Source organism: Mya arenaria, mitochondrion (genome assembly GCF_026914265.1).
Source record: "Mya arenaria mitochondrion, complete genome".
NCBI lineage: Eukaryota > Metazoa > Mollusca > Bivalvia > Myida > Myidae > Mya > Mya arenaria.
The window spans coordinates 1-17,947 of NC_024738.1; the positions used below are offsets into that span (position 1 = coordinate 1).

Consider the following 17,947-nt stretch of genomic DNA (forward strand, 5'->3'; position numbering starts at 1 on the left):
ATATCTAATAGTGTAAGGGAAAAGAGAATTTTAAGTTATTATATTAGTTGGCTTGCGTTTCGGAAAGAAGAATGAAAAATCTTCGGTGGTGGTTTTAGAGGGGTAATATTTGTTCTTTTTTTATGGGGTGTAAGCTGGGTTGAATGGGGCCGTCGATGGTTAGCTAGGGCAAACCATAAAGATATTGGGTCTTTGTATTTTGTTTTTTCTCTGTGAGCAGGTTTAGTTGGGACTGGGCTTAGTGTCTTAATTCGTTTAGAGTTATCAATACCTTTAAGGTTATTAAAAGATTTTCAGCTTTACAATTTAATTGTAACTAGACACGGGTTAATTATAATTTTTTTCCTTGTTATACCCATAATAATGGGCGGGTTCGGAAATTGGCTGGTGCCTCTTATGTTAATTGTACCTGACATGGCCTTCCCTCGTATAAATAATATTAGTTTCTGGGTGTTACCAAGATCTATGTTTTTATTATTTTGTTCAATGTTTAGAGAGGGGGGGTTTGGTGGGGGATGAACACTTTACCCTCCGTTGTCGAGAAATATAATAGGACACTCTGGTGCGGCGGGAGACTTTTTAATTTTATCCCTTCATATTGGAGGGGCTTCATCTATTATAGCTTCTCTAAATTTTTATAGAACTTGGGGTAACATGCGTGCAGGATGTCACCCGTTTCAGCGAGTTCCTCTTTTCTGTAGGTCTATTGGAGTTACCAGATTTTTATTAATTTTAGCAATGCCAGTTTTGGCGGGGGCTTTAACAATGCTTTTAACTGATCGTAATTTTAATACTGCTTTTTTTGATCCTACTGGGTTGGGAGACCCAATATTGTTTGTTCATTTGTTTTGGTTTTTTGGACACCCAGAGGTCTATATTCTTATTCTTCCTGCCTTTGGAATTATTTCACACGTAGTAAAAGTGGGAGTAGGAAAAGAGCGGGTTTTTGGAAAACTGCCTATGTTTTATGCAATACTGTCTATTGGATTCTTAGGGTTTATTGTTTGGGGGCATCATATATTTACTATAGGAATAAATGTTGATGCTCGAGCATTCTTCAGTAGGTTAACAATAGTTATTGCGATTCCAACTGGGGTTAAAGTATTCAGGTGGTTGGGTACTATATGAGGAGGTGTTGTCCGAGATTGACCTATAATATATTGGGCAGTAGGCTTCCTTATTTTTTTCACGATCGGAGGATTGACGGGAATTGTTTTGTCAAGAGCTTCTTTAGATGTTGTTTTACACGACACCTATTATGTCACAGCTCATTTTCACTATGTACTTAGGATGGGGGCGGTGTTCGGGATATTTGCAGGTTTTCACTTTTGGTTCCCTTTAGTTACAGGAGTTGGGCTTCATAAACTTTGAAGAAAAAGGCAATTTGTATCTTTATTTTTAGGAGTAAACTTTACATTTTTTCCTCAGCATTTTTTAGGACTTGGGGGAATACCCCGACGATATCCAATTTACATGGACCAATACTACTTATTTAATTATATTTCGAGATGAGGTTCGTCTGTTTCTTTATTTAGAATGTGTTATTTCCTTTGAATTTTGTATGAAGCTCTTAGCTTTCAGCGGTGTTTAATTTTTCCTATGGTAAACAAGTCTGAGTCAGAGTGAGGACATCGAGGTTTTCCAGTGGGTTACCATGGTCAGTCTCAGCGAGGAGTATCATTTGCTTCAAAAGGACCTGCAGGAGGAATCCAAAAAATAATGGGAAAGATAAAAGGTAAATTTAAAGGTTTATAAAATAAGTCTTAGGTTAATAAGACCAGTTGACTGTTAATCAATTAGTACATAAATTTATGTAGGCTTAGATGGGACAGTTTGGATCAGAGTATTTAATTTTTTTAAATGCGTTTGTAGTGTTGCTATGTTGAATGGTAATCTATATCAGCCTTTGGTGGTTTTTTAAAGGGCGTTATTCGTTTTAAGATAATATTAGAGTCGTATTTAGTATAATAATAGTTTTTGTAGGGTCGGGGTTCATTCTTGGAGGAGGAATAAGAGTGTTTAGATTAGGACTTATTTTGTTTATGGGGTTTATTAGATTTAGAAATTACCTCAGTGTGGCTTTTGTTAGCGGGGGAGTATATATAGATCAAATTAGGTATATTATAGTACTCATAACGGTAATGGTTTCTATAGCAAGTTTAGTATCTAGGTGTAAAAATTTATTTCTGTGGGAAAAAGGAGAAAAAAGGGGAGAGAAATATAAGAACGGGTTTGAAACGGCAGTAGTTGGAGTGGCAGTTAGGTCAAGCGTAATATTCCTAGTGAGTAATGTATTTTTCTTTTTTTTTTTTTTTGAGTTCAGGCTGTTACCAACTTTATGATTAATTTTAAGGTGGGGGTTTAACCCTGAGCGTTTACAAGCGGGAGTTGCAATAATATTATATACGGTGTGTGCTTCAGTCCCTATACTAGTATTGCTCGGGCACTTTTATACTTGGTGTTATTCAGCGGAATACTTGGTTATTAAGTTTAGCACATTTGATGGTTTTTCTTGATTCGGTGAGTTCCAATGGGTGGCTTGGTTATGAATAATATTAGGATTTTTAGTTAAGCTGCCAGTTTTCTTTTTTCACACATGGTTACCTAAGGCTCATGTAGAAGCTCCTTTAGCAGGTTCAATGTTATTGGCTGGGGTTCTCTTGAAACTTAGAATCTTTGGAATAATACGGTTAAGAGATGTTTTCAGTATAAAAAGAATTAGAGTTTTGAGTGAGTTTCTTTTAGTTTTCAGGGCGTGAGGAGGTGTGTTAACCAGATGTTATTGTTTGTGTCAGAGCGACATCAAAGCATTAATTGCTTACTCTTCAATTGGACATATATCAGTGTGTTTGATGGGGGTAGTGTCTTTATACCCTTTAGGGTGAAGAGGAGCTCTGTGTTTAGGGTTTGCTCATGGTCTGTGCTCCCCTCTATTATTTAGGATGGCTGGAAGTCTTTATCAGTGGTGTCGTAGACAAAGTATGTTGCTAAGAAAGGGGCTCTTACTAAGTTACCCTTCTTTTGCGTTATGATGATGTTTAAGGTGTGTTTTGAATAGGGGTTTACCCCCATCCTTAAATTTTATCGGGGAGGTTTTGTCTATTAGTTCGGGAGCTTGAACCTCTCTATTTTTGGTTCTACCTGGGGGAATAATATGTTTTTTAAGTGGAGCTTGTTGTTTTTACCTATACGGGAGAGTGTGTCACGGAAGAGCGTCAAGAATGAGAACGAATGTCAGGAACATAAGAGAGCGTTATTTAAGGACTGGGGTGTTCTTAAGGGTCTTTACATTCGCGGGAATTTTAGGGTCAGACTTCTTTTTACTTTAAAAGGAAAAGCGGCTGTCGAAGCGGTGAGTTGTAGCCTCATTTACGGATTTAATAAATCTCTTTTCTAGGTTTTATTGGAAAAAAAATGGTTTGAACCTATTTTTAGGGTGTTCGATTCATCTAAAAGCCTATTTAATGTCTCACGTACTAGCTATTTTGATTATTTTATTAGGTGTGGCTTTTTTAATTGTGGTAGAGCGTAAAGGCTTAGGAATAATACAATTCCGTCAGGGTCCAAATAAGGTAGGTTTAAAGGGGATATTACAACCCATTGCTGACGGGGTAAAACTGTTTACAAAAGAATTTTCTCTGCCTTATTCAAGGTTTATTGGGGTGTATCTGGCAGGTCCTTTTCTGTGCTTTTTTCTTTCATACTGTGTATGAGTGGTTTTTCCTTCATTTTATAGAACAAGTCGTTTTGATTTGCCTGTGCTTTTTATTCTGTGTGTATCAAGAAGACACGTTTTCGGTGTGTTTCTGGTAGGATGGTCGGCTGATTCCCGTTACTCTTTCTTAGGAGCAATACGTGGAGTGGCTCAAACAATCTCGTATGAGATCGTTTTTACAACTATTATCTTAATTCCATTAGTAATAATTAGGTGTTTGAGCTTAGTAGATTTTCGGGTAAGGGGTATAGGAATATTCCTAATGTGTATAGAGGTTTTTTTGATGTGAATAATCGTAAGGTTGGCTGAGCTAAATCGAGCTCCTTTTGATTTTGTTGAGGGGGAGTCTGAGCTTGTGTCTGGTTATACTGTTGAGTTTGGTGGGGCGGGTTTTGCTTTAATTGCCTTAGGGGAATACGGAAGAATTTTTTTTATAAGAATACTAACCGGTGTAATCTTTCTAAGGGTCGGTAGAGGGGGGGCAATTTCAAATTTAATATTCAGGGTGTGAATAGTTCTATTCTCCTATTTTTTTGTGGGTATTCGAGGAAGAATACCACGTTATCGTTATGACTTGCTTATAAGGTTTTGCTGAACTAAACTACTTCCACTCAGTTTAAGTCTTTTGGCCTTTTACTTCTGTCTTGGTATTTTATTTTAATTAGATGGTTGAAAAATACTACTCTATGAATAAGAAATAAATTTATGTGTTGTGGATTTAAAATTTCCAAGGTACAAGTTTTTACTGTTTTCTTAGGTGAAAAAATTAAGTATTCCCAGTAGTCAAAAGTTAGTGAAGTTGGTGTTGGAGTTTCCTGTGCCTAGGTATTTAAGGTATCTGTGAAATTTTGGCTCTTTAATAGGATGATGTTTAGTTATACAAATCGTTAGAGGTTTAATATTAGTAATATATTATACTCCGAGGGTAAGAGACGCGTTTTCTTCTGTGGTCTATATTATGCGGGATGTAGAATATGGCTGGTTAATTCGAGGTTGCCATGCAAATGGGGCCTCTATGTTTTTTATTTGTGTTTACATTCACACCGGGCGAGGTCTTTTCTATGAGTCTTATAAGTTAGGTAGTGTATGATCTTGTGGGGTGACAATATTGGTGTTGTTAATGGCTATTGCCTTTACAGGTTACGTCTTGCCGTGAGGCCAAATATCATTTTGGGGGGCAACGGTAATTACTAATCTTTTTACTGTAATTCCAAAGTTCGGGGTGAAAATTGTAAATTTAATATGGGGTGCAAATCATATTTGTGGCGCTACATTAAAGCGGTTTTTCGTGTTACATTTTTTAATACCTTTTGTTCTTGTTTTATTAATATTGGTGCATTTAGGTCTTCTTCATGAAACAGGTTCTTCTAATGTATTGGGGGTTGATAGGAGATGTGACTTGGTTCCATTTTACCCATATTACTTCTATAAAGATTTATTAGGTATTAGTGTGTATATAATAGTTTTAATAAGGGTCTGTCTGCTTTTTCCTGATCTGTTTGGTGATCCTGAAAATTTTCTACTTGCAAACCCTAGAGAAACACCTAAACATATTCAGCCGGAGTGATATTTTTTATTTGCCTACTCAATTTTACGTTCTACGCCTACGAAATTAGGAGGGGTAGTTGCCTTGGCTGCGTCTGTTCTTGTATTATATACACTCCCTATATTTAGTTCTATTAGAAAAGGTTTTATTAGAGGTTTTCAGTTTAACCCTATTTCTAAGTTTTACTTCTGGCTGTTTGTGTCAAATTTTGTTTTTTTAAGGTATACTGGTGCATGTCCTGTGGAATACCCCTTTATTGATTTTGGTAAATATAGAACTTGTTTCTATTTTTTGTATTTCTATAGTTATCCGATTCCGAAACTGTTCTGAGAAAAGTTGGTGAGATTGTTATAAGAATTAAATAGAGGAGTAGTAGTATAATAAGTATTTTTTCCTTCCAAGAAAAAGGTCTGAATTAAATACAGTTACTTCATTAGCCAAATCGGTGTATCGGTGTGTACTTTGAGGGAATTAAAATGTTGAAGTAGTTTTATATAAATAAGTTATTTTTAAAAGAGAGGTTTTATTTCTGTACTTTTTGTATCATGGTTTATAGAGTTTGAAAATTTATTATTTTATCCTGAAAGTTTTAGAGCTAACTGTTTTATTGGTAGACACCTTAAGGGGCTGATAAGAACTTCTTTCTCGTAAGTAGTGTTCTAGAAATAAATATAATGTTGCATAATTATGTGTAAAGGGATAGTTAGAGGTGAAATGTCATTCGGAAAAGTTGATAGCTGGTTGAGAAGGAAATGCATCTACGTGCAGAAAAAACATATTTTAGAATAAAATTGTTTTGATTGAGTTTATTGGGGGTTAGCTCGATAAAATATGTAAAAAGATAGCTAATTGATGTTGAGGTCAAATTACTCATTTATTAGTAGTTATTTAGATATAGATTTATTATCTTTTGTTGTTTTAGTACTTCTTTTAATTTCATAATTAAGTATTATTAAATTAGTATAAAATTAGTAGAATATAATTTTCAGTTAGATATTTTCTGAAAAAATAATTAACAGTCCTGTTTATCAAGAAATCAGGAATGGTAAAGGATTACCTGTAATTAAGTAAACTAGACCTTTAGGTTTAAGAATAAAAAATTGTTAGGAAGGAACTCGGCAAAAAATTTTCTCGCCTGTTTATTAAAAACATGGCCCTTAGGTCAAAAATAATAAGGGTCGGCCCTGCCCGGTGGGGTGAGCTCTTAACGGCTGCAGTTGGTAGCTGTACTAAGGTAGCGCAATAAATTGCCCTTTAATTGGGGGACGGAATGAATGGGTTGACGTGGGAAAAACTGTCTCTTTAACAACGTTCAAAATTTTCTTTTTGGTGAAAAGGCCAAGATATTTGTAAAAGACGAGAAGACCCCATGGAGCTTAATTAATCTCTGTTTATCTAGCAGAGATAAAGTTTTACTGGGGCAGTAGGGATATAAAATTAACTATCTATAAAATAATATAAAGGATCCTTTAAATAAAGTCGGATGAAAAAGTTACCCTGGGGATAACAGCGTTATCTTCTTTTAGAGGACTAATCGAAAAGAAGGTTTGCGACCTCGATGTTGGATTTGGGTATCTGTCTGGTTGCAGGAGCTAGAGGAGTAGGACTGTTCGTCCTTTAAAACTCAACATGATCTGAGTTTAGACCGGTGTAAACTAGGTCAGTTTCTATCTTTATGATTTTGAACTATTGTACGAAAGGATCCAGGTCAAAAGTTTGACTTGTTTGCTTATTTTAATATAATATTAACGCAAGATTATACAGTCTAAATTAAATTAATGAGAAATAATAAAGTATGACAATAAAGAGAAAACATGTTTCAGGGTTAAATGGCAGTTGATATTTTTAGGAGTTTTGATTACCTAAGAGGTTTAGGCATGGGGGGTAAAATTACTGGTTTTATTTTTTTCTGGGGAAGTAGGGTTCTTTTATTACTATTTCATTTTGGACAATTTTCAGGGGTTAAACTAAATCGAGGGGAAGTTGGAGCTCTTTGAGTAGCTGAAATGGTATTTTCATATGTATATAAGAGAAAAGAGAGAAGTAATGTTTTGCGTTTTCCAGGGGCAGTTGGGGTATTAACTAGGATGTTTTTATGTCTTTTGTGGTTTAATGTTCTCGGATTAATTCCTGGAATTTATGCTATCACTCGTGATTTTTATGTGGGAATAGTATTTTCTTTTACTATATGATCTACTGGAGTGATAATGTTTTGGTCCCCTTTTTGAGTAAATTTAGTTTGTCATTTAATTATTCCTGTTGACAGAAGATTATTACGGTGGTTACTTACGGTAGCGGAATCTGTAAGACTGGTAGCTCGTGCTTTTACTTTAGTGTTACGATTAGGGTTTAACATTATTGCGGGGGAGGTGGTTTTTTTTGGGCTAAGAAGAAAATTACATGTATGTCTTCAAAGGGGTATACCTTTAAAGGGGTTGTTCTTCATGTTGTTTCTTATATTTTTTACTGTGTGAGAATTGTTTATTGGTTTATTTCAAGCTTTTTTATTTGTGTTTTTAAATGTTTTATATGTTGAAGAAATTCCTTTTAGGGGTTAAATACAAAGGATTAAGTTAACAGACTAGTTCACTTCAAATGAAAAAGTAGAGCGATAATGCTTTATCCTTTGCAAGAAGATGTTGTGCCAGAGTTTATGGGTTACCTTGATGTGGTAATAACGGGGGTATCCTCCAATGTCTTGGCCTTATAGTTTATATTGAACAGCAAATTGCAGCTTTGAAAGAGGGGTTTTTCCTGAGGCTTTCCAGATTAGCAGAAGATAAATGTACTTGATTTAGGCTCAAGAGGTAGAAAATATTCTATTTGGTAGAGGAGATAGCATAAAAAGTGTGGCTTATTTACACTAAGAAGGTAGAAATTTTCTTCTCCTCTATTAATAATATGTAAAGTTTTGGGGTTATATAATTAGGTCAAATAGTTTATAAAGATTGGGATTTTGTAAATCTTAGGAGCTCATTACGGGCTTTGACCTGTGAAGTTGAATAACGTCTATTTAAAGTTTATTTCTTGTTCGTTGTGGTTAGGGGTAACAGGAGTTTTATTTGTTTTAATTTTTTATAGGGAGGTGTCATCGGGTGTTGGGCTAGTAGTGGAGTTTGATCTAAGAAGATATTTGTTGTACCCTATTTCTTTTCCTATTACTTTTGACTTTTATTCGGTGGTGTTTATAAGTACTGTTTGCTGTATTGCAAGATGTGTGTGTATATATAGTGTATTTTATATATCTGGGGAACAAGATGGCGTCCGTTTCATCGGGATATTAATGTTGTTTGTCTGTGCAATAGGAGCTTTAATTTTCACGCCAAGAATATTTGGGTTAATGGTTGGTTGAGATGGATTAGGGGTCACATCTTTTTTATTAGTGATTTATTATAATAATAGGGATTCACTAATGGCTGGTATAATTACTTTGTTAAGGAACCGAGTAGGAGATATATTTTTCGTCATGTTTCTAGGTTTAGGAATCGAATGTGTTTCCTGGGGGTTTTGAGACTTAAGGTTGGGGCACATTAGAGTATGAATATTGTTAATAGTATTAATTGCTAGAATAACTAAGAGTGCTCAAGTGCCTTTTTCTGCTTGGTTACCAGCTGCTATAGCTGCTCCAACTCCTGTGTCCACGTTAGTACACTCTTCTACTTTGGTGACGGCAGGAATTTATGTATTGTTGCGTTTTTCGGAGGTGTTTTCTGTAGGAATCTTAAACTTCATAATAATATTTACATCAATTATAACTTTAACTCTTTCTGGTATGGCAGCAATATATGAGGTTGACTTAAAGAAGGTCGTAGCTTTATCTACTTTAAGACAACTTGGGGTTATATTGTTCGGTTTGTGTATAGGACTTCCCGTTATCTGCTTTTTCCATTTAATTACTCATGCATATTTCAAGTCTATAATATTTTTGTGTGTCGGGGTTCTAATTTTTGTGAGGGGGGGTGTACAGGATTATCGATTTATAGGGGGAATTTGATGGAAAGCTCCGATTGTATTTTCGTGACTAGCGATTTGTTTTGGGAGGTTGACCGGTCTTCCTTTTACATCTGGATTTTATTCAAAAGATATTATTGTGGAGAGGGTTTTATCTGGAGATTCGGGAATTTTAAAGGTGTTCATAATCTATAGATCCGTAGGAATTACTGGCCTTTATTCTGGTCGTGTTTTGTATGATCTTGGTGTAAAAAAAAGGTATTTTTCTGTAAGTGGGGAATTAGATTGAAGAAAATGGTGTTTGCTACCAATTAGTGTATTAGGAGTTTGTGCGTTGTTGACTGGTTATATATTCAGGTCTTATTTCAATCATTTTTCCGAGTTTATATTTATAAATAGAGGAAGAATTTCTATAATCATAATGATTCAGGGGTTAACTTTGACTTCTTTACTTATTTGGTATTACGGTCAGAAGCTGTTAAAAACAACTAATCGTTCCGGTTTTACAGAGTGGTTTATTGTTAAAATGTGATTTCTAAGAGAGATTAGAGGAAACTTTTTAGGGAGAAAATTTTTAGATAAGTGTGTTAATGCTCTTTTTTTTGTGGAGAAAGGATGATGTGCTTTTTTTTGATATGATGGGTTGTTTGATGTTTTAAGAAAAGGTTCTAACTTTTACCGAGGGGGCCAGTTGAAATTAATAGGGGGTGCGGTGTTAATAGCATTTATAGTCTTTATTTCATTTTTCTTATAATTAGCTAAGTAATTAGCATAATTTAAGTGTGCTTGGTTTCGGCCCAAGAAGTAAAAATATTTTATTACTTTATAGCTCGTACTGGTTATCCTTTAGTTCAGTTGAGAATCTGGCCGATCGTGGCTGCTGTCGGGGTGGGAGGTGCGGCGTTTAGAACCATTAAGTTTCTCCATGGAGGGCCTTTGTTTTGAGTTTGACTATTCATATCTTTAGTAGTAGTAGCTGCTTCCGGTTGATGGAGGGATGTAATCTATGAAGGTGCATATCAAGGGCGTCATACAATACTAGTGCGAAAAGTGTTTCGACTAGGTTTTAAAATATTTCTTGTGTCTGAAAGATTCTTTTTTGTAAGATTTTTTTGAGCCTGGTTCAACTGTGGTAATGGAGAATTAATGTTTTCGGAGGTGCCGGGGTGACCTCCTCGTGGAATTGTTCCATTGCATTTTCTAGGAGAACCTTTATATAACCTAGCAGTATTAGTAACTTCAGGAGTAACAGCAAATGTTGCTCATTGCTATATTAATTTATTTAACAGTGTTTGGTTAGGTTCAAAGGAGTTTAAAAGGTACCGAGTAGAGGGAATAAAATGAATAACTGTTACAATTATTTTAGGTATTATTTTTATGTCTGTACAGTATCACGAGTATCATGAGTTGCCTTACAGAATTAATGACAGGGTGTTCTCTTCATGTTTCTTTGTTTTAACTGGGTTCCATGCTAGTCACGTGGTGGCTGGGGCATTGATGTTAACTGTTGTCTGAGTGCGTTTAATACTTTGCCATTTTAGGAAAGGGCAAGATTTATTCTTTGTGAAATATACGGTGTGGTATTGGCACTTTGTGGATGTAATTTGAATTTTAGTTATTCTATTTGTATATGTTTGACCTTTTTATACGGGAAAAGTAGTAGGATTTTTACAAAAGTTTTTTTAGAAAAGCCGGTTTAGGCGATTTAAAGAATTTAAAAATTATGATAGTATATATATTTTTATTGGTGTTGGGGGCTCTGTTGTGATATATTCTAAGAATAAATATTAAAGAATTTGTTTTAGTGTGGTTGTTGATAAGGGTTTCACTGTCAGTAACTTTAATACTTTATTTAATAGGTTTGTCATTTCTAAGGTTTTGTGTATATATAGGGGCGGTTGCGGGGGTGGTGGTTCTTGTTGCTTACTGTGTCGCTTTAACATCTTTTGTTCGACGGATTGAAAAAGTTGGCGTTGTAGAGGCGGGGTTGGGTTTAAGGGTGCGAGATGTTTTTATTTTGGTTTTTATTGGTTTGGTTTGTGCTAAAAGTTTTTCCTGTGTGCCGAAAGAGTCTTTATTTTTACCAAAGTTCTTTTTAAAGGAGTTAGAGGGAGGAATAGATTGCTTAAATCTGTCTTTGCATATAGAATGAGGAATATTAATTATTTATTTATCTGTCCATCTTCTATTAGTAATAGTTTGTTCAGTAACTATAGTAAGGGTTACTAGTGGTCCGTTGGCTCGTAGTAAAGCTTTAAGAAAGAACTAGTGAAGTTAAAGATTAGAGGAAATAGTTAAACCATAATGTAAGATTGTCAATCTTTAGTTGCTTAATAAATAAAGCTTTCCTTTTATAAAGTAATAAAGATAATACTCATGGTTAAACCTTATTTTAGTCTACCTTAGTTTAAGTTAAAATGTTGTCTTGTGGCGACAAAGATATAATAAGTTTTAGGTGGTTGGAAAATAAACTAAATAAAGTTTCAGAACTCATAATTCTGCTATATGGATAATTCATTTTTCCAAATCTAAGTTTAACTCTCATTATGTAATGAAATTTAATTGTTGAAGTTAAAAAATTTCTACATAGTTAGACCATAGTTTAAAAAAAACTAACACTTTGGGAGTGTTAAATGCTTGGATAAGTTGGTCTAATCAATTTTGAAAGTTTTACTATTAAAAAGAGATAAAAGTTATATTAACAGGGAAGTATTTGGTAATTTTTGTTATAAAATGACGTCAGGCTAAGTTTTTCAGTGCTAGTGTTGCTGCGTTAGAGTTGTCACTTATTAATTTTTTCGGTTAAGTTTAAAAGTATCTTTAAGGTTCTGATGGTTAGAGGATAAACTAAAAAAGTTACAGGGTTCATGCCCCTGGTATACGAGCAAAAGCCGTTCCTCTAATAACGTTATGAGTCAAAAGCTGAAAAATAAGAATATAAGTCTTCTACAGGGTAAAAAGAAAATGAAAAATGATTGTCTTTTTACTCAAAGTTGAGTGTCATTAAGAAAACAACCAGAAGAAGGTTATAAAATCAGTTTTTGTTAATTTCAAAAACGGCGAACTTTTTGAAGAAAAAATCAAGGTTAGACTTGAAACACCTAACAAAGAGAGAAGAGAGTTTAAAATTCTCTCTTTAAGGTTTTCCCTAATAAAGAAAATTTAAAATTGTTCCGTAAGGGGGTACATCAGGAAATTTTTTCATTTTAACGCAAAATCGGGCGTTATGGGAGATCGTGGCGGGAGTATACAGTGAAAACTGTATGTTACTAGGTCTTGTGTATTTTCAAAAATAAAATACGTCAATCAAAAGCAACAAACTAAAAAAGAAAAAGGAAAGAGAAATAAAAGAATAACTGGGACCACTAACGGAATAGTTAAGGGGGAGAGGGGAGAGGGGATTTTAAGTTAATGTTTGGTGCAAATATACTTTAATATATTTTAATAGGCATTTTGTTTGTTTAGAAGAAATGTGTGGTTTTATGATATTACTCTAAAAAAGAACGTTGGTTTCTACTCATCCTTTAAAGAAGAGGAGAACAATAATTCAAAAAGTTCCAACCGTTAAATGTCTGGAGAGGTTTTTAAAAGTCTAATTATTCCATAAAAGTTTAATGGAAAGAAGTCTTATGTAAGGTATAGGAAGAGAGTTGTTTAAAGAGGAGAAGAATGCAGAAAATAAAATAACAATACATAAAAAGTAGTTAAGATATAATCTTAAAAGTGCAATATAAAAGAAGCGTTATTTAATGGTTGAATGAGGTCAGCTCGGTTTTAGAAATGTTGTTACTGCAACAGGTAGATATTTAGTGACATACTATGACATTGTTATAGGGGTAGTGGTGGTTATTACAGTGGTTGTAGGGGGAGTTATTTTAGCTTATTTTTCACCTTTAGTGAATGGGAAAAGAAGGTATCGTTATGGAAGGGAGTGTGCTTGATTAGAAATTTTATGAACTGTTAGCCCTGCCGGAGTGCTTATTTTTCTTTCGTTTTTTTCTTTGACAAATTTATACTCTATAGAGATAGGTGAAACAATTGATTACCAGAGAAAAATTACTGCTCACCAGTGATATTGGGAATATGAGTATTTTTTACCAAAAAGACTTTTTGAGTCTACTTTTATGCGTTGAAATTTTGATCTGTCTGATCGTGTTGGGAATCAATGGTTTGTTAGAAAAGAAAGGGAAAACTATGAAGCTGAAAATTTAGGTGGTGAGGTTAGAAAAGAAGGGGAAAACTATGAGGCTGAAAATTTAGGTGGTGAGGTTAGAAGTAGTTTCTTAACAAAAAATTGAAAATCTGCCCATGGGATAGGACCAATATTATCTTCGAGAAGTATAAAAGCTGCATTAGTCTTTATACATCATACTCGATTTCTCATGGATGATACAGAAACCTTAGAAAGTACTACTGTTTCAGTAAATGAGAGTTATGATTGGGAAATTAGAGGAGATTGTAGTTTCCCAGAGGTTTTTGGAGAGTCTCAAAAATGAGTTGAGTTTCTCAAGGCTTATGGTAATGGAAAGTCTCCAACTAGTTCTGTTGATTTGTGATTCCAGATGGGAGAGAAAGGAGAAGAAGACCACAGTAAAGTTTTGAGTTCTCTATATGGGTATGAGGGGTTCAAGGTGGGGAGGATGAATGTGGATTCTTATTTAGACTATAAGTTGGAAAAAGATAATGACGATAAATTAGCTGAAAAGATTTATGATACATACTGCTCTAAACAAGCTGATTACGAGATTATAAAAGAGAAGTCGAGAGGTAGGAGAGTTGGTGCTAGTTTAAAAGGGTCATCAGACGTTAAGGCTAAATATAATTTTTCCAGGTTTAATACGTTACTGGAGGAAAGATTAAATCTTTTTACGTCTCGAATAGGCTTATCAGATCAAATGTTTGTTTTACCTTCTAGTAAGACTACTGTTCTTTCAGTGGTTACTTCAGACGTAATACATAGATGGGGTGTGCCTGCTTTAGGTGTTAAAATAGATGCTGTTCCAGGTCGGATAAACTCTTTTCCAGTTATGCCTATAATTCCTGGGTTTTTACAGGGGCAATGTTATGAGTTATGTGGTGTCCATCATAGAGCTATACCTGTAAATGTTTTTATTTTCGGAAGCAGGGAAGAGTATGAAGATTATTTGGTTCATTTGAGAGAATACGAATTATGAATGAAGTAAAAGAATTTATTTATTTTAGTGTATAGTTAAAAATTTGAAAGTGTGTTTAATTTACAAATTAATCTGTTTTCAATGGTCTTAATAGTTTAAAAGAACGCAGTGTTGAAGCTACTGAGGTGAGGAAACTCTGGGGCCAGGTGAAAGTACCCTGCTGGTAAAATCAAATTTTAAGGCAAATAAACCATTTTAAAAATAATACAAAATATGTTGTTTACCAGCAGGGTGGTTTAAACCCCAAGGCTATTAAAAATAATATCTTTAAATTTAAGTATAACTTAATTATGGAAATAGCATTGTTAATGGGTTGAGCTGTTGGAGTTGTAGTATACAGAGAGAGTTTTCTTGGGATTTTAATTTGCTTAGAAGTGTTTATACTAGTTATGTTTTTATTTGTTTGTTTTTTCTTTTATGTGGAAATAAATTCATTTGGGATTTTTATAGCGATTATTTTTTTAAGTATGGCGGTTTGTGAGGCTGTCTTAGGGTTGGCGTTGTTAGTGAGTTCTTCTCGGTTATGTTCTTCCTTCAGCTCTCACTCTTTTTCATTATTGAAGTTTTAAAATGGCAATTAGGCGGATAGGGCCCAGAACCGTAATATGTGTGCTTTGGGTATTAAGGGGGTTGTTGGGTGTAATTTTAAGAAAGGGTCTGTTTGGGGTGTGGTTTTGGTTGGAATGAGGATTTGCAGGTGCCATTTGTCTGGTTTCAGGTGTGTCTTTAGAGGAAAATGAAGGGGCTATAAAGTATTTTATTTTTCAGAGCCTCGGCTCAATATTAATCTTTTTTTCTTTTGTTATAATTAGTTGCGGAGGATTACTTTCTATTTGAAGGGGGGGTGTAAGAGGGTTTGTCGGAATTCTAATCAAGTTAGGGATATTTCCTTTCCATTTTTGGGTGCCTTCTGTAATAGGGTTAATCTCTTGAAAAAGCTGTTTTCTTATTGGATGAATACAAAAAGTTGGTCCTCTTTATGTTTTAAGAAATTTTGGGATTTCTAGAAGAATATATGGTTTTCTTGAGGTTAGGGCTTTTCTTACTAGTGTGGTAGGTGCTCTAGGGGGAATAGGGATTTTACCTTATCGTGTTTTAATTGGATACTCATCCTTAGTGCACAGGGGATGATTAGTAGTTGTTTGTTTATGCAGTAGAGTTTTTTTATATGTATATTTATTTGTATATGGTATTGTTTTTTTCTTTGCAGTATCAGTTTTAAGAGAAAAAAAACTGTTTAGTTTTTTGGACCATTGTAATATATATGATAACTCTAAACAGGGGGCTTGAGAAAATGAAATAAGAAAGATTGGCGTTCTAATCCATTTAAGTTCTTTATCTGGAATACCTCCATTTTTAGGTGGAACACTAAAAATGCTTAGGGTTTATGTTCTTTGGCAGAAATTTCCTTTTTCGTGTTTAATTTTGGTTATATGTTCCATTATTAGGTTTTACTTTTATTTGAGGTTAATTATAAATTGTTTAGTAAGAATTGGAACAAGCTCTAGGGGTAACTTCATTTCAAAGGAAGGGCGTTCTTTTTGAAGTGGAATAAGTTCAGGTGACCTGTTGATTTTGGTTGTGCAGATGTGAGGGGGAATAGGGTTAGTTTACCTTCTAGGGTTTTTAACTTAAAAAAGTTAGCGAGGTGGTGTAAGATAGCACAGTAACTTTTGGAGTTATGAGTGGTTAAAAACCCCTTGTTAAATTGGTTTGAATAAATTTTGGCGAATAAATTAGAGGCTTTTGTGGTGGAAAAACCACGGCAGGCTTTCAATCTGTAGGTGGGAGAAATCTCCCCAAAAGTTATGAGAGGGTGAATATTACTTAATGAAAATTATTCAAATTTATTTAATAGATGTCAAGATTTAAGAGTAGTGGGAGTCTGTATCTTTTTAGGATTAGTTGGAGTTGGTCTTTTAGGGTTAGGGTTACTAGTAGGTAAAACAAGCCGTGTTTCTGAGGGGAAAAAAGTGGCTTTTGAATGCGGGTTTGATAAAATAAGAGGTGCACGTGTTCCTTTCTCTCTTCAATTTTACCATTTAGGTTTATTGTTTTTAATTTTTGATTTAGAGTTAGTTTTATTCATACCATTAGTAGTAGGAATAAGAATTTCTTTAAGAAGAGGTGAGGGAATCAGAATGTTGTTTTTTGGAGTGGGATTCATTTTTATTCTTCTTTTAGGTTTATCACATGAGTATCGTGAAGGGACTCTAAGGTGAAAAAAATAGTAAGAATTAACTTTATTAACAGTTTTGGTAGCTTATGTGTAAAGCAGCAAGCTTTTAACTTGTAGAAGGGAGAATCCCCCGGAATAGAGAATAATAGGTTATGCGAAGACTTCTAATTTTTGTCATGGGCGATTCGAGTTCGTTCTATTCTTTAATCAAAAATTAATTATTTTTAAGTTAAAATAATTAAGAGGTTTTACTTACGGGGTTTTGGTGTGTTTGATTTTGGCACAGGTTGGGGTTTGGTTTTAGTTTATACATGTTATAAAATTTAGTGGTGGACGGAGATTATATGAGTGATGAATAGAGCTGTTTTTTGTAAAATAGCATCAATGGAATTTGTAAATAATTTAAAATTATTAAAACATCCACATATTTGCGTAGTTAGTTGGTGAACTAAGATTGCTGATTATTGATTTCCTACTTCAGTGGCGAAGATTGGGCTATTATTGACAGATATACCCAGGTAAAAACAAATAGAGGAAGGAAATAGGGGTGCCAGCACCTGCGGTTAAACCACATACCTCAATTCTAACTACCAGATGGTAAAGGAACAGTATAATAAAGATATATACACGCCTGTATTTGGTGAAATATAATCAGGAAGAGTGATTCTTTTTTTCTTTAACACTTAAATCTTACAAATCTGCTTACGAAGACAGGGATTAGAGACCCCTTTATTGAAGATACCTTCAAAGCCATGGGGACTACGAGCAAAACCGCTTAAAAACCAAGAGTTCTGGCGGTGCATTACAACCATTTAGGGAAACTTGGCGGTTAAACCGATGATCCTCGAGAACGTTACCTTTTCTAAGCTTGGTATACCGCCGTTGACAATCTACCCCGAACGGAATAGAAGTATAAGGTGAAATATATAAATTTATTAAAAATATAGGAATTCAGGTAGACGTGTTGGATATGAAAAGGGCTTAGCTGAGTTACAAATGTTTAGCATAACGGAGATAAAAATGAAATTTTTTATTGAAGAAGAACTTATTAGTAAAATTTTTTAATGAAGAAATTTGAATAGATGTAAATAATGTGCGTACAGATCGCCCGGTGGTCACCTGATATTAATAAAATGGGATAAGCCGTAACATAGTAATGCTACTAGAAAGTGGTGTTGGTTAAAAATTTTTTATTTAAGCGTAATACTTTAAAAAAAAGGTCAAATTTGCGTTTTGAAATTGGAAGATTTTCCTTATGCTACAGGTTATAACAGGACTAGTTCTGGGTGGCAGAAGTTTTATGCGATAGGTTTAAGCCTTATAGATAGGAGTGTTCCTCTCAGAAAATTTCAGTTAATTTTAAAAATAACAATACAGTAGAT

At 34.3% G+C, this 17,947-nt stretch overlaps 12 protein-coding genes and 26 non-coding genes across 38 annotated transcripts, besides 1 other annotated feature; all 38 read left to right on the forward strand. All coding sequences in view use genetic code 5, as the record gives it.

The window, feature by feature from the left end:
• On the forward strand, positions 1–1,755 carry COX1 (cytochrome c oxidase subunit I). The gene has a single exon. The coding sequence runs from the start codon at positions 1–3 to the stop codon at positions 1,753–1,755; it is 1,755 nt and encodes a 584-aa protein (YP_009054293.1).
• A 2-nt stretch (positions 1,756–1,757) lies between these two features.
• KQ08_mgt01 lies at positions 1,758–1,823 on the forward strand. Its single transcript has one exon. It is a non-coding gene; the product is annotated as a tRNA-Asn (tRNA).
• Positions 1,824–1,964: 141 nt separating this feature from the next.
• On the forward strand, positions 1,965–3,329 carry ND4 (NADH dehydrogenase subunit 4). Its single transcript has one exon. It carries the CDS (start codon positions 1,965–1,967, stop codon positions 3,327–3,329), a length of 1,365 nt encoding a protein of 454 aa, YP_009054294.1.
• A 2-nt stretch (positions 3,330–3,331) lies between these two features.
• KQ08_mgt02 lies at positions 3,332–3,396 on the forward strand. Its single transcript has one exon. It is a non-coding gene; the product is annotated as a tRNA-Tyr (tRNA).
• On the forward strand, positions 3,391–3,458 carry KQ08_mgt03. Its single transcript has one exon. It is a non-coding gene; the product is annotated as a tRNA-Ser (tRNA).
• A 6-nt stretch (positions 3,459–3,464) lies between these two features.
• Positions 3,465–4,376, forward strand: ND1 (NADH dehydrogenase subunit 1). Its single transcript has one exon. It carries the CDS (start codon positions 3,465–3,467, stop codon positions 4,374–4,376), a length of 912 nt encoding a protein of 303 aa, YP_009054295.1.
• A 96-nt stretch (positions 4,377–4,472) lies between these two features.
• Positions 4,473–5,615, forward strand: CYTB (cytochrome b). Its single transcript has one exon. It carries the CDS (start codon positions 4,473–4,475, stop codon positions 5,613–5,615), a length of 1,143 nt encoding a protein of 380 aa, YP_009054296.2.
• A 12-nt stretch (positions 5,616–5,627) lies between these two features.
• KQ08_mgt04 lies at positions 5,628–5,694 on the forward strand. The gene has a single exon. It is a non-coding gene; the product is annotated as a tRNA-Gly (tRNA).
• Positions 5,695–7,090, forward strand: KQ08_mgr02. The gene has a single exon. It is a non-coding gene; the product is annotated as a 16S ribosomal RNA (ribosomal RNA).
• Positions 7,091–7,819, forward strand: ATP6 (ATP synthase F0 subunit 6). The gene has a single exon. The coding sequence runs from the start codon at positions 7,091–7,093 to the stop codon at positions 7,817–7,819; it is 729 nt and encodes a 242-aa protein (YP_009054297.1).
• Positions 7,820–7,823: 4 nt separating this feature from the next.
• On the forward strand, positions 7,824–7,891 carry KQ08_mgt05. Its single transcript has one exon. It is a non-coding gene; the product is annotated as a tRNA-Trp (tRNA).
• A 4-nt stretch (positions 7,892–7,895) lies between these two features.
• Positions 7,896–7,961, forward strand: KQ08_mgt06. Its single transcript has one exon. It is a non-coding gene; the product is annotated as a tRNA-Ile (tRNA).
• Positions 7,962–8,024, forward strand: KQ08_mgt07. Its single transcript has one exon. It is a non-coding gene; the product is annotated as a tRNA-Cys (tRNA).
• On the forward strand, positions 8,024–8,091 carry KQ08_mgt08. The gene has a single exon. It is a non-coding gene; the product is annotated as a tRNA-Leu (tRNA).
• Positions 8,090–8,154, forward strand: KQ08_mgt09. The gene has a single exon. It is a non-coding gene; the product is annotated as a tRNA-Val (tRNA).
• A 34-nt stretch (positions 8,155–8,188) lies between these two features.
• KQ08_mgt10 lies at positions 8,189–8,254 on the forward strand. The gene has a single exon. It is a non-coding gene; the product is annotated as a tRNA-Thr (tRNA).
• A 194-nt stretch (positions 8,255–8,448) lies between these two features.
• ND5 (NADH dehydrogenase subunit 5) lies at positions 8,449–9,966 on the forward strand. Its single transcript has one exon. The coding sequence runs from the start codon at positions 8,449–8,451 to the stop codon at positions 9,964–9,966; it is 1,518 nt and encodes a 505-aa protein (YP_009054298.1).
• Positions 9,967–9,972: 6 nt separating this feature from the next.
• Positions 9,973–10,037, forward strand: KQ08_mgt11. Its single transcript has one exon. It is a non-coding gene; the product is annotated as a tRNA-Arg (tRNA).
• Positions 10,038–10,898, forward strand: COX3 (cytochrome c oxidase subunit III). The gene has a single exon. It carries the CDS (start codon positions 10,038–10,040, stop codon positions 10,896–10,898), a length of 861 nt encoding a protein of 286 aa, YP_009054299.1.
• Positions 10,899–10,935: 37 nt separating this feature from the next.
• ND6 (NADH dehydrogenase subunit 6) lies at positions 10,936–11,481 on the forward strand. The gene has a single exon. It carries the CDS (start codon positions 10,936–10,938, stop codon positions 11,479–11,481), a length of 546 nt encoding a protein of 181 aa, YP_009054300.1.
• A 14-nt stretch (positions 11,482–11,495) lies between these two features.
• On the forward strand, positions 11,496–11,565 carry KQ08_mgt12. Its single transcript has one exon. It is a non-coding gene; the product is annotated as a tRNA-Asp (tRNA).
• A 43-nt stretch (positions 11,566–11,608) lies between these two features.
• Positions 11,609–11,673, forward strand: KQ08_mgt13. The gene has a single exon. It is a non-coding gene; the product is annotated as a tRNA-His (tRNA).
• KQ08_mgt14 lies at positions 11,672–11,739 on the forward strand. The gene has a single exon. It is a non-coding gene; the product is annotated as a tRNA-Met (tRNA).
• Positions 11,740–11,802: 63 nt separating this feature from the next.
• Positions 11,803–11,869, forward strand: KQ08_mgt15. Its single transcript has one exon. It is a non-coding gene; the product is annotated as a tRNA-Pro (tRNA).
• Positions 11,870–12,047: 178 nt separating this feature from the next.
• Positions 12,048–12,116, forward strand: KQ08_mgt16. The gene has a single exon. It is a non-coding gene; the product is annotated as a tRNA-Met (tRNA).
• Positions 12,117–12,961: a D loop.
• On the forward strand, positions 12,962–14,395 carry COX2 (cytochrome c oxidase subunit II). The gene has a single exon. It carries the CDS (start codon positions 12,962–12,964, stop codon positions 14,393–14,395), a length of 1,434 nt encoding a protein of 477 aa, YP_009054301.1.
• Positions 14,396–14,468: 73 nt separating this feature from the next.
• On the forward strand, positions 14,469–14,532 carry KQ08_mgt17. Its single transcript has one exon. It is a non-coding gene; the product is annotated as a tRNA-Phe (tRNA).
• Positions 14,533–14,571: 39 nt separating this feature from the next.
• Positions 14,572–14,955, forward strand: ND4L (NADH dehydrogenase subunit 4L). Its single transcript has one exon. The coding sequence runs from the start codon at positions 14,572–14,574 to the stop codon at positions 14,953–14,955; it is 384 nt and encodes a 127-aa protein (YP_009054302.1).
• A 1-nt stretch (position 14,956) lies between these two features.
• ND2 (NADH dehydrogenase subunit 2) lies at positions 14,957–16,021 on the forward strand. The gene has a single exon. The coding sequence runs from the start codon at positions 14,957–14,959 to the stop codon at positions 16,019–16,021; it is 1,065 nt and encodes a 354-aa protein (YP_009054303.1).
• Positions 16,022–16,027: 6 nt separating this feature from the next.
• On the forward strand, positions 16,028–16,093 carry KQ08_mgt18. Its single transcript has one exon. It is a non-coding gene; the product is annotated as a tRNA-Gln (tRNA).
• Positions 16,094–16,128: 35 nt separating this feature from the next.
• KQ08_mgt19 lies at positions 16,129–16,194 on the forward strand. Its single transcript has one exon. It is a non-coding gene; the product is annotated as a tRNA-Glu (tRNA).
• ND3 (NADH dehydrogenase subunit 3) lies at positions 16,195–16,617 on the forward strand. The gene has a single exon. It carries the CDS (start codon positions 16,195–16,197, stop codon positions 16,615–16,617), a length of 423 nt encoding a protein of 140 aa, YP_009054304.1.
• A 21-nt stretch (positions 16,618–16,638) lies between these two features.
• KQ08_mgt20 lies at positions 16,639–16,703 on the forward strand. The gene has a single exon. It is a non-coding gene; the product is annotated as a tRNA-Lys (tRNA).
• Positions 16,698–16,769, forward strand: KQ08_mgt21. The gene has a single exon. It is a non-coding gene; the product is annotated as a tRNA-Ser (tRNA).
• On the forward strand, positions 16,770–17,762 carry KQ08_mgr01. Its single transcript has one exon. It is a non-coding gene; the product is annotated as a 12S ribosomal RNA (ribosomal RNA).
• On the forward strand, positions 16,935–16,999 carry KQ08_mgt22. Its single transcript has one exon. It is a non-coding gene; the product is annotated as a tRNA-Leu (tRNA).
• KQ08_mgt23 lies at positions 17,763–17,827 on the forward strand. The gene has a single exon. It is a non-coding gene; the product is annotated as a tRNA-Ala (tRNA).
• An 18-nt stretch (positions 17,828–17,845) lies between these two features.
• On the forward strand, positions 17,846–17,911 carry KQ08_mgt24. The gene has a single exon. It is a non-coding gene; the product is annotated as a tRNA-Leu (tRNA).
• The last annotated feature ends 36 nt before the right edge of the window (positions 17,912–17,947 follow it).